Source organism: Octodon degus, unplaced genomic scaffold (assembly GCF_000260255.1).
Source record: "Octodon degus isolate 3935 unplaced genomic scaffold, OctDeg1.0 scaffold00128, whole genome shotgun sequence".
In the NCBI taxonomy this organism is placed as follows: domain Eukaryota; kingdom Metazoa; phylum Chordata; class Mammalia; order Rodentia; family Octodontidae; genus Octodon; species Octodon degus.
In genome coordinates, this window is record NW_004524704.1 from 2,127,193 (window position 1) to 2,139,534 (window position 12,342).

Below are 12,342 nucleotides of genomic sequence, written 5' to 3' on the forward strand. Positions count from 1 at the left end.
TGAATGTACTCAGTGCTGTTGAACTACACTCTTAAAAGTGGTTCAAATAGGCACTTTTCTGCTATATGTACTTTACCACCCTACAAAAAAAGAAAAAAAGATGTCAGTGAGGGGGGTCATCACAAAAGTCAAATGCAGCATGGTTCTACCTTCTGAGATACTTGACTAATCATTATAGAGACAGGAAGTAGGGTGATGATTGACAAGGTCTCCTGGGAGGGAGGATCGGGAGAGGATTAAAGGGTGTTGTGCTTTAGTTTGTCAAGATTATAAAGTTTTGGAGGTGGAGAGTGTTGCTGACTGCGCAGCAAGGTGGATGTACTTTATGCTACCGAGCTGAACACTTAAGGAGGGGAAAAATATGTTTTGCTATGTGCACTTTATTGCAATGCTTTTTAAAAAAATCAGTGGAAGAAACCTGTTGGTAAAGGGTAAAAATGAATGCAGTATAGTAAAAAGAGGTGAATGGTTTTTGATCCATGATGGTGGTTGAGCAAGCCCAGAGTAAATGAACCCCAGTGAAAAGGAGTCAGCCGGAAGTAAGATAGCAAAGGTGCAGGGAAGGCAATTTAAGACCTAACATGAGAGATAAGGCTGTGTTTAAAGAATGAGAAAGGTTCTCTAACACAGAGTGCTCAAGCCATGGTTTGAATGGGTTTTGGGGAACAATGGGGGCCCAAGTGCACCCCAGGATGTCCAGACCATGCAGGGCCAATGTGAGGTTGAAGAGCATGAATTTAGAGAGAAACCAGCTTCCTCCTGATACTTGGGTGGGCATGACCTACAGATCACTAGGTTCAGCCATAGAGGGGAGTGGGGAGGATGCCTTCCTTGGTCTCACCCTCCTCGGCTACCTCTTTAAGATGTTTTTGTCATACTCACTGTGATGCAGTGATCTCAACTCCTGCAGAGAGTCTAGAACTTTACTGAAAGGGTAGGCATGATTGCCGGACAGTGAAGAACCCAGGAGTCAGAGAGTCAGACTGCCCAGACTCCTCCTCCTCCTGCGCTTGCTACGTGAGTGGCTTGAGCAAGTGGCTCTACCATTCTGGGCCCCAGTTGCCTTTTTGGTAAAACAGGCACAGGAAGAGGTTTCATGCATGGTTGTTGTAGGATCAAATGAGAGCCTGAGTGAGGAGCACTGCCTCGGAGCCTGGGGGGCCCTAAGTTATGGTGGAGCTTGTTCCTGGAGCTCGCAGCCTGTCTGCTTGCTTACCAAGGCCTGGACCTTCTCAGTGCCAGACAGATGGGCCCCTATCTCTGCCCAGCAGGAATGGTGATCCAGTTATCAGGCACCCCTTGGGAGGTGCCCAGCCATAGGCAGGCAAGACTGCTGTTAAAAGATAAGTTTTAGAAAATGGTAAGAGCATGGCTGTCATACCTACCCAAAATAAACTTGTGACAAAGCTTATTTTACTTGTGTGAAGAGAACCAGGAAGGTTTTACAAGTGGTTCAGAAATTCATCAGAATTGCAAATTTGGAGTCAAGGGACTCAACATGAGGTTGGGCACAGGGAGGAGGGCATCTGTCCCTCAGAATGCCTCTGGGCAGCGTCGAAGGAGAGTCTACCAGTTGCCTGCCATTTACATCGGCCTGAAGTGCTGTAAGGGAACCAGAAGCAGCTAGAGAGGAAGGAAGGGTGTGTGGTGGAGAGTGCAGCATTTTCCACTGAAATCAGCATCTTTTCTCACACGTCTAGATCCCTGGGCTGCCCTGGGCCAGCCCTTCCCAGGGAACACTGTTTATCCTTTCTCCTCCTCAGGCCTGTGGTCCTCCTCCCTTTCCTCCCACAGGCAGTGCCAAATGCCTGGCTTGTGGCTTTAATAACCTAGTCGTGGGCAGCTCCTTGACATGGTTCTCGTGGTACTGGCCTGTGATTGCCACCTTTCTATCATAACCCTGCCTTATCCTGGCATTCCAGGAAGCAGGTGGTGCATCCTGTCTATCCTAACTACTATCATAAGTACTGTGTGTGTGTGTGTGTGTGTGTGTGTGTGTGTGTGTGACAAACTAAGAGCTGGCCACTACAGAGAGAGCCCCTGGCACCCAAAAGTCACAGAATAGCTCTGGTACGGGCAGGATTCTGCACTGGAGATTTTCATTCTCTGTGCAGCCGAGAGGAACTTCTGCCACGAGCTCTCTCTTGAACAAGGCCTGTGTTTGTTCAGCCCTCCCCTTACATGGCAAGGGACAGTGCCTCTGGACTGTGACAAGGCTGTGGAAAACACAAAGGTGCTTTTCTTACCAAGAAGGTGGCTTTTTATAGAGAACAGCATCCTACCGTGAAGTTTCGGCTCAGTAAACTTGTTCATGTGCCTGCGCCAGATGTTGTTATGAGATTCAACAGGAAACCTATATAGCTAAATGTGTGCCATTAAGCAAATCCAATTTGACTCTAAGCCTAAGAAGGTTTCTGTGAAGCTCAACTGAGCCCCTGCTGTGCTCAGTGGGCCTAAGGAAAGAGATAATTACAGGCCATGAAGACAGTGGCTTCCTTAGCTTTTGTGCTCGCGGGGGAGGGAAGACCCAGCTCTTCTGCTTAGCAACAGGGTGTGCTGATAGGCTGAAGAAGCACATTCCCGGAGAGCTCAAGGGGGCTCATCCTGAATTGATAGCTATGCTGTTCATTAAATACTCACGCTGCCTACGGGCCTCCTGTTCTTATTGCTTTTGCTTTTCACGGCAACCACGTGAGGCTTGCTCACCAGCCGCCTTATTTCATGAGCACTCAGGGGGCCGAGGATCTGAGTGAGTTGCTCTGAATAGCTCAGAAAGTAAGAGGCAGAGGTGGGGTTAGGATCTACGTCTGTCTGTCACTAATCCCTGATATCCTCTGAACTTTCTTTAAGCTGTGAATTTTTTTCTCAAGGTACATAGAAACAGATACAGATGTTGGCAGGGCAGCAAGGGTGGCAGCTCTGAAGACATCCGGGGGAGTTGGGTGATATTGATGGAATCCGTTTAAAGTTGGATTTTGGCACTGTGGTTTGAAAGCTGAGATTTAAGCATGATGGATATCATGAGTTCCGGGACTTCTCGGTTTTGACTTGCAGGCACATCCTAAGTCACTGATGTTTTTAAAAAACAGAAAAGGGCCACAACTTGAGATTGGGCTCAGCTTGCCTTCTTGTCCCAAAGTCCAGTCTACCAGTAGTTCTTCATGTGACAGCTGTTCTCCCTTTTCCACCTGTCTGGTGTGCCATCAACTGCTGCATGTCCCACTGAGGCAAGCAGGTGAGCCCCCCTAAAGTCCTTGCGCAGGGTGCTTGCTTCCTCAGCACATATATTAAGATCTCTCTCAGCAGAAAGGATGGCAGGAGAATGCAATTCATCGCTTCAAGATAAAAGACTCAGCATCTATGCACAGAGAGGCTGTAACAGCACGGGGCACAGCAGGGTGTGCTCCAAAGTGGCCCGTGAGCTTGAAGGCTGGGCACAGGTGCAGCAGTTTTTGGCATGAGATTCTGTGAAGACACCACTGAACCCCAGGAGCAGATACCAATCCAAGGAGAGAGGGTTACCTGTGCAAATACAGAGAGGGCAGTGACAGAGCTACAGGTTTGATTGTCATGGTGTATGAAGAATTTGAAGAGGCCAGACCTTTTTTTTGTGGCTAGCTCAACTAGCTGTGAGAGTGGGGCTGGCATGGCATATGGTGCTGGGAATCAAACCTTGGTCCCAGCCATTGCCTAAACTTGCCTATGCAGGCGCTTTAGACCACTGAGCTATCTCACCAGCCGCCAAGGTTGTTGTTTTTTTGTTTTTGTTTTTGTTTTTGTTTTTTTTGTAGGAGCACTGGCCCTGCTCAGTGATCAACCAAGTATATCTGAGTTCTCTAAGTGAGAAATGGTACTAGAAACTAAGCTCTAACTACCAGATATGCTCATTCCTTCTGGGGTGTCTGATTCTAGGATGTTTGAGCAAGTAGAGCTAGCATATATGCACAGATACATACAATGTGCATATACAGTACACTATGCATGTTCACATATTTATACATACAGTATGCATGACTATATACACATCTGTATATACACAAATGCATCTATACATGCCTCAGTACAACTTTGAAACTTTTAGACATTTAGACTCCTTCTTTGTGTGTTTGTCACTAACCTGGATTGTTCTGTACATTTAATAAAGACACTAAGTTTAGACTCTGTAGTTAAAATACATGACATCACACACACACACACACACACACACACACACACACACACACACACACACTGTGGATGTGTTAGGTTGGATAGCCACAACACCAGAAACTGGGAGGCTTAAACAAGAGAAATGTACTTTTTCATAGTTCTGGGGTAGGATCCAAGGTCAGGGTTGGGGAGGGCTGGGCGTTGGTGACACTCACTCTTGGCCTGTGGATCAACTGACTGACCACGCTTTCTTGTCATGCCCTCACATGGCCTTGCATGAGCATACAAAAAGCTGATGTCTCTTCCTCTTCTTGTAGGGACGCCACCCTGTACTGGGTTAGGGCTCCACCCCATGACCTCATTTAGCCTTAATGACTTTCCTATCTCCACATATAGTTGTACTGGGGATTAGGGCTCCTGTGCTTAAATTTGATGGACAGAGGGGTAAGAGTGGGGGCACAATTCAGTCCAAAGCAGAGAGGAAAGTATATAAAAAGTGCAGCGTTATGAATGTTTTCTTTTCCTTTGTGTGTGTGTGTGTGTGTGTGTGTGTGTGTGTGTGTGTGTGTGTGTGAAGGGTTGCTGCTTGCTGGCTTCTCTCCTTTCTTCTACCAGAGCTCAGCCATGACCATTTTGTGTTCCTCCTCTTTGAATAAGACTCTCACTTACCTCCCCCATCCCCATTTCTTGGGTTGCTTTGTCATTCATCTCAAGCAGCTGGGCTGGTATGCCCAGGAGGCCTGGAGGTGGCCTGATGCTCTTGGGGAGCTGTTCCTTTAGATGTCTGCTGGTGTGTGCATGTGTGTGTGCTGCTGCTTTAAGGCAGAATACTCCGGTGAGAGCCCAGTCCTGGCTGCAGCCCTGTCTCTGCCTCTAACTGACCTCTGGCCTCAGATAATTCTCTTTTCTCTGGACTTCACTTTGCACATCTGGAAGGTGATGGCTTTGGGCAGTCCCTTCGTCAGGCTACCAGCTCTGGCATCTGCAGTTCAGACAAAAGGCAGAATTCCCCTGCTCCCAGATGCCTCATCAGATACTGCCTTGGACGTTTCCTCCTGAGAGTGTGGGTGGCTGCCCTGCCCTTTTTCCATGGGATAGTGTACCATGCAGGTTAGAAGTCCATGCTCTGGAGCCAGATATAGGTCCAAATCAAACTCCTTGAATTCCACACTGTGTGCCTTCCACAATTTACATTGAATCGCTAAGTGTTTTTCCCTTTCACAAAGTCAGCATAGTAATACAAACTTCCTAAGGCTATTGGGAATGCAACAGGGACTATAGAGAAGCAGCTGGTATTAGTAAGCATCATTAAGTGGCCTACATTATTGTATGGTAAAGAAGAAAGGTTTGTACATCTGTCTGGAAATTTCTGAGGTCAGCAGAGCCACAGATCCTGAGCTTGTCGCTGGGAGCTGGAGGATGCTGCCGCTAACTTCCCGTCGTGTACTCTAAGAACATTTCTGGAGAGGGGCCATGTCAGGAGGAGACAATTTTTTAAATCCCAATTATCAGTGAAACCGGATAATGTGTAAATAAACTACTAGCACCTGGCAGAGACAGAGGTGTAGCTAAGGAAAAGCTGCTGTTTTCACTAGGCCAGCTGTTTGGGGTGGGGGGGTGCCAAGGAGAGGGTTCTGTTGGCAAGGACAGCTGCAGATGCACAGGGAGGCCCCTGTCTCCTGGCTATTGCTCAAATCCTTCTCTGCTGGGAAACCCAGAGCTCACTGCTGTACCAGGCCTGCATCTCTCCGATCCCCTCAAGCTCTCTCCCTGTGTCCTAGGCAGGCTGAGCAGCTCCTAAACAGGCTGCTGTTCACTGTCCCAGTCAGAATGCAGGTTCTCTGTGAAGGAGCATTACACCAGTCCCTGAGACCAGCATAATAAGACTGTACTGTGGTTCTTCCATGTAAAAGTCCAGACACACCAGAGCCTTCATGATGTTTTACAGTTCAGAATCCCAGGTTCTTCCTCTTTGGTGGGTTTGTCGTGCTTAACTTGTGCCTTACTTCACAATCCGCAGTGATGGCTCAAGCGCCAGCTGCCACATCTACCTTCACCCAGTACAAAGGGGGAAAAAAACCTTTCTCCCTCATCTTGTCCATCTGATCCTCTCCTGTTGGAGACAGCAGAGCAGGTTTTGTCTCTATTTGCTGAAGAGGAAAATGAAGGCCAGAGCGGTCACCTCATGGGCACAGGATACTGACTTGTGCAGCAGACAGACGATTCCAGAAAGCCTGAGAGTCCAGCGGGCTGGTGACTCCAGGCTCCTTCACTGAAAGAGCTGGTGCTGCGGATGTGGGCTCTCTGCTTAGGAATCTAGTCCCAAAACAGATGACTTCCCTTGTCACATTCTGATTTCTCCATCTGTGAAATGGAGATGGTGAGCTTCTTGTGTTGAAAGCTGTCGTCCCTCCAAGCAAGCGCACGGCTTCCTCTGTGCTGAGCCGAAGACCCCGTGATCTGTTGCAGTGCTGCAGAGTTGGCCAGCTGCATTGCATGCGCTGAACTTTAGAGCTGACTGACTGGAGATCTTAAGTTATATTCTGGTTACCATATTCTAAATATTATAGTAAATGTATTATATGTGTCATAATTTAAAACACTACTTGCCTGATCCTCCCTTGAAGCATGATGTCAGACAACTAGGAGACCACAGGATTTTCACTGTCTTTCTCCTGCCAAAGTTCCAGAGTCTGAATGGAGCCCTATTCTGCACCATGGTTAATAGCTTGTGACAAATGTCCTCAGCGGTCAATATAGTTCATGCTGGCATTGCCTTCCTCTCAGTGAAGGCGATGTTGCACCAACTGAGAGCCCCGCGGAGAGTGTGGCAACTCAGGTGGTACCTGGTTATGTGGCACTTGTGAGCTGGGTGGCCACACCAGAATGCTCAAGTGACCAGCTCTTTTCTTTCCTCTGCAGTTGGTCACCACAGAAGGACGCTTCCTCAGGGACAGTTTGTACAATGAAGGAATCTTGATTGTGTGGGACCCATCTGTGTACCATGCTGATATCCCAAAGGTAAGTGAGAGTCCAGGGGAGGGAGGGATTCAGTCTTCTGTCTGACTGCTAACTGTCCTGAGTTCCTCAGTTTTTTAAATCATGGGGAGCCAGTCCTGGCTATTTGAGCTGCAGAGTACCGCACTTCATCTGGACCAGTGGATTCAGAATGCTCCTGTCCTGGAGCAGCCACGCTGCCCTACACTGCCATAGACTTGTATCTCAGTTATGCCTGGATTTCTTTCTGTTGAGGGAAGATTGTGTTCTGTCCTATTTCATGGATGGAGAAACCAGAAGGTGGATAAGGGATGTCCCCTTCCCAGGGCTGAATTCCTAAGCAGAGAGCCTAAGCAACATGTTCCTAAGCAACATCTTTCAATGAAGGAGCCGGGGGTCACGAGCCTGTGGACTCACAGGCTGTCTGGAACGGTCTGCTTGTTATGCGTGCTGGTTGGCCTCTGCCTGTTGTGGGAAGCAGTGAGCTCAGAAAGGCAGAGAGGACTGATCTACGCACACAAGTCTTAAGTTGGATCCGCCGGCTTAAGTGTCTCATGGCCTCAGGTGTGCCTGGCACCTTTTCTAACTAATTTCCATAGTGTTTCACTGACCTCGCTTAGAAGTCAAATTGGTCTGGTTAGGAGAAGGACACTAAACTCATAGACATGGCAACTAATGCTCTGGTTTTCTCTCCTTTAAAAATGAGAATATTTTGTGGCCAGGCAAGGGTGGCATGCATCTGGAATCCAGCACTCTCAGCTGTTTTGGAGGCTGAAGGAGAAAGATCAGTTGAGCCTAGATATTTGAGCTAGTCTAGGCAATGTTGCAAGATCCTAAAGAAGGAAGGGAGGAAGGAAGGAAGGAAGGAAGGAAGGAAGGAAGGAAGGAAGGAAGAAAGGAAGGAAGGAAGAAAGGAAGGAAGGAAGGAAGAAAGAAAGAAAGAAAGAAAGAAAGAAAGAAAGAAAGAAAGAAAGAAAGAAAGAAGATGGGGTGAGATGGTCGCTGGGGCTCCTTTCAGTTCTGCTCTATGATCCTACTCTTCAGGATCACTGAGGCCAACATTCCCATGCATTTGGTCCTGTTGTGCAGAAGTAAGTCTGCTCTGAGGGAAGGGCTGAGTCTCAGGATCCTGCCCAAGCCCTTCCCCTCCCACAGGCTCTGATGAGAATGACTAATTATGAGGAGCATGGGCACAGGCATGGGCACATTTCTCTCCTGACAACACCATTTTCTTCTTTTTCAGTGGTACCAGAATCCTGACTACAATTTCTTTAACAACTACAAGAGCTACCGCAAGCTGCATCCCACCCAGCCCTTTTACATCCTCAGACCCCAGATGCCTTGGGAGCTGTGGGACGTCCTTCAGGAAATCTCCCCAGAGGAGATCCAGCCCAACCCCCCATCTTCTGGCATGCTCGGTGAGTCTGCATGCAGGGGCAGACCTCCAGCGGTTCTTTCCAGAAGAGATCAGCTCTCTTCTGGGATTTCATCCCTCCATTCATTCTTTATTTGTTCACCAAAACAGTCACTAGTATTTACTCTGCTTGTTCACTGTGCCAAGTTCTATCTAACATACAGTAAGAAGTAAGATTCAGTTCTTCTCCTTTAGGATGTCCCCTGGGAGGATTCAGTCAGGTGTCTGAGGTGGTCGACAGGAGAGAGGACCCCTTGTAGCTGGACACACAGAGAGCTTGGAGCAAGGAGCCCTGGTGTAGGCTCTGGCAAGGGAAGGACTTGGGGTAGAGGTGGAGTAATTTGCACACACACACAAGAAAGGGAGGCAGAAGACTAGCAGGAACAGGGGCCTCGTGTGGGGATAAGGAAGGCTATTATCGCACGTTTATAATATTTTTTGGGGGGGAGAAGAACCTCAAAATTAGCTATGAAGCAATATGCTTTCTTGCATTGTTTCTAAACATCACCATTCATGCCAAAAATTATGATCAGGATGAAAAATCAGACATTTCAATAAAGACGATCGCTAGCCATGCTGTACAGCAGGAAGGGAGCCCAAGGCAGAGGAAAGGTCAGTTTTACACACCTGTCTTTATTTGTCTGCCCTCCTGAGTACCTGATGGGAGAAGAGTGAGTGGGGCGCTACCCTGGGTGTGGATGTGAGTGGATCTGTGGGACCTGGACTGGAGTGGGTCGGGACATGGGCTCCTGAACGCCAGGGGAAGGCTTTCTCCTTAGACCTGCTCCGTGCCACGAAGCCCCCGTAGTCCGTCTGTGGATCATGGATTCATTTCCATGAGGATGCCGGCTGCCCCTTGCTGGAGCCCCTCGGTGGACCCTGCTCCTGCTGGAGGGTCCCAGCCGCTCCCCACTGCCTACTTCCCCTGCCAGGCTACGAAGTCTTCAGAGGCTGCGCCTGTGTTTGCCTTACTGTGTGAGTCGGGCCTGGGAGAGTCCTTTGGTCAGCTTCCCTGAGTGAGGAATCTCACAGCAGAGGCATCCAGGAGAAGGTGGGGCCCTTCCAAGGCCTTTCCTACAGGGTAGCTGGCATCAAGAAGCGCAGCCTTTGGTGCCCTGCTGGCCCACCCTTGCCCGGGCCGTTGTCTCTGTCCATCAGGCGGCCTCCTGGCGCCCACCTTTCTTCCACCCACTCTGAGTCCTCACAGGGTTACTCGAGCCTTCTCCTGGGAGAACTTCTTCCTCCTAGAAGCATCTGCTGGGTCACGTCAGTCAGTAGCAGAGCTCTCCGAGGGCAGACAGGGCTTTCCTCACATCTAATTCTAACTTTTAAGTGGCCGCTGGCAGTTTACAGTTTTGCTTCCAGTGAAAATTGTTTCATCATAAAGATTTCTTATATCAACAGTGGACAAAAGAGGTCTTACAACTATGATCTTCTTTAGTCATAATGAGAACATCTGCACTAGGAAGGTGGGCTAGATGTTCCTCCTTGGGGCAGATAAGGAGCCCAGGAACAGAGAGGGAACATTTTTTTGTGGCCGACTCAGCGCGCTCAGTGAGTGGGACTGGCGCGGCTTGTGGTGTTGGGGATCGAACCGCAGCTCTTGCCTAAGCAGGTGCTTTAGACCGCTGAGCTATCTCGCTGACGCACTGAGGGGGAACATTTCTGCAGAGCCAGTTGGGGACAAGTGTGGGTGGTAGCGTGAGCCCCTGCTCGTAGGGCTTGGACTTGTTCTGTCTGTTCTGCACTGCTTTCTGGAGCAGAAGCCTGGGCCACACCTCCTTGACTCCGCCTTCCCTTCCACAAGGAGCAAAGTTTCATATAGACCAAAACTCTTCTGTACTTATTCCTGTAAGTGCTGTATGGAATAACATTTTTATAAATCAGACAATCTCCGCTTTGTGTAAAGTGCTAGGCAGTGTTAAGTACGTGCAGTGGGCTTGTTGCCTTAATTAGCTCCGTTGTCTTGGCCCCCCCTTTCACACAGCTTGTTCCTCTGATAAGTTCATTGACTGGTGGAGTCTGCCGATAAGTTCATTGAGTGGGGGTTCTCGTCAGCTGGAGCTCTGGGGCTTCCAGAGGTGGAGGCTGGGGAACCAGGCCCAGCCCCACTGACTTCAAGGGAGGACCTTCAAGTTCCCCACCTTGGTCCAGGTTCTTGGGGTGCAAAGTTCCATGAGAAGAATGCAGGGCTGCCTCCTGAGTCTGAGGGGCTTGGCTTAGCAGACTCATCCTGGGCATCAGATGGATCAATAGAAGCTCCAAGACCATCTCTCAAGTTCGGGTCATGAGTGGCTGCATGCCCTGGGCAGACTCTGGGGCACTGGGAGGGCCATCAGGGGGTTCTCACCTCTGCTCCCTACTGCAGGCATTGTCATCATGTTGACACTGTGTGACCAGGTGGACGTTTACGAGTTCCTCCCCTCCAAGCGCAAGACCGACGTGTGCTACTACCACCAGAAGTTCTTCGACATCGCCTGCACGATGGGTGCTTACCACCCACTCCTTTTTGAGAAGAATATGGTAAAGTACCTCAACGAGGGCACGGATGAGGACATCTATCTGCTTGGGAAAGCTACGCTGTCTGGCTTCCGAAACATTCGCTGCTGAGATGGGCCCCTGGTCAGGCACCATTGGTCTTCTCCAGCCGTCATGTCCTGGCTGGTTCTCGGCCACCCCAGCTGGGTATGATCATTTTCGGAGCAGTCTCAGCCAGCGGGGGGTTCTGGCCAACTCGAGCTCTGGGGCTTCCAGAGCTGGAGTCTGGGGAACCAGGCCCAGCCCCAGAGCCTGTGAGCACAGCCCCCAGTCACACACCCAGACACACACACGTCACATCCATTCCACATAGCATGCTCCCCTCTTTACACACAGGTAGACACAAGATCTACTTTTTCCACCTGGGCTGCCAAAGCTGGGAATGTTTTCCTCACAAATCCTCTACTAGGCTGCTTGAGATCTCTACCTAGGGGTGATGTTTTATTTTATTTTATTTTTTTTTGCTTCGAATGCCTTCAGGACAGGTTTGACTGGTTGGAGTTGTGGGGATCGAACTACAGCAACCTGAGGCTGACAGCTTTGTGGAAGCAGCCACTTAAAGAACTGAGCTAGGGCCAGGCCCCCGATGTGATGTTTTAAAGAAACTCCCAGATCATGATTGTGCCTGGGGATGGGGTACAAGTGGTACGAGGTGTTGGAAGTGTCTCAGTTCCTCCAGAACAGAGCTGATCCCAATGGTCCTGCCCCCAGGAACTGCCATCATTCAGCGCTGGCTGCGCTTGCCCTCAGCTGGGTGTTTGCGAGTGAAGAATCAATTAGCCCACTTTCCTCTGTACACAGAGAAGCAAGTCTGTCCTCACGTGGCTCACAGTGTCAGGCAGGCGCGAGTGTGCAGGGCAGTGTATGGAGCTGTGAGACTATTGTCCCAGTGCTCAGGAGGCACACACCACACGCTTCCTTCATGGGTCCCAGAAGGCTTCAGAGATCTGGGGCTTGGAATGGGCTGTAGGGGAAGAGAAGACGCATGTCCAATAGGTTTCATCAGAGTCACTTCAGTTTCCTTTTCTTTCTTTATCCTCAGTATTTTGTTCTCCAAGATCTGCTGCAACTTAAAGCCTCAAGGTTTTTGTTGTTCTTGTGGTGGTGGTGGTATTGGTTGTTGAGGAAACCTCCTACCTATGTAGGTAGTAAATGTAGTCCCATGGCAGGCACCAGATAAGCCAGAGCCCCTGAACCCTGTTTTCTGGAGCCTCAGCCTGGCCTGACCATCTTCATCCAGTGAG

At 49.4% G+C, this 12,342-nt stretch overlaps 1 protein-coding gene across 2 annotated transcripts in view; it reads left to right on the top strand.

Annotated features, from left to right (window-relative positions):
• The window catches only part of St6gal1 (ST6 beta-galactoside alpha-2,6-sialyltransferase 1), a 128,299-nt gene extending 116,691 nt beyond the window's left edge, over window positions 1–11,608 (top strand). For both annotated transcript variants that reach the window (XM_023700903.1, XM_004640887.2), the window contains 3 exons: window positions 7,072–7,170; window positions 8,390–8,564; window positions 10,929–11,608. In XM_023700903.1, coding sequence (XP_023556671.1) covers window positions 7,072–7,170; window positions 8,390–8,564; window positions 10,929–11,170 — 516 coding nt within the window. In that variant the 3' untranslated portion in view covers window positions 11,171–11,608. The remainder of the gene's footprint in view (window positions 1–7,071; window positions 7,171–8,389; window positions 8,565–10,928) is intronic.
• The last annotated feature ends 734 nt before the right edge of the window (window positions 11,609–12,342 follow it).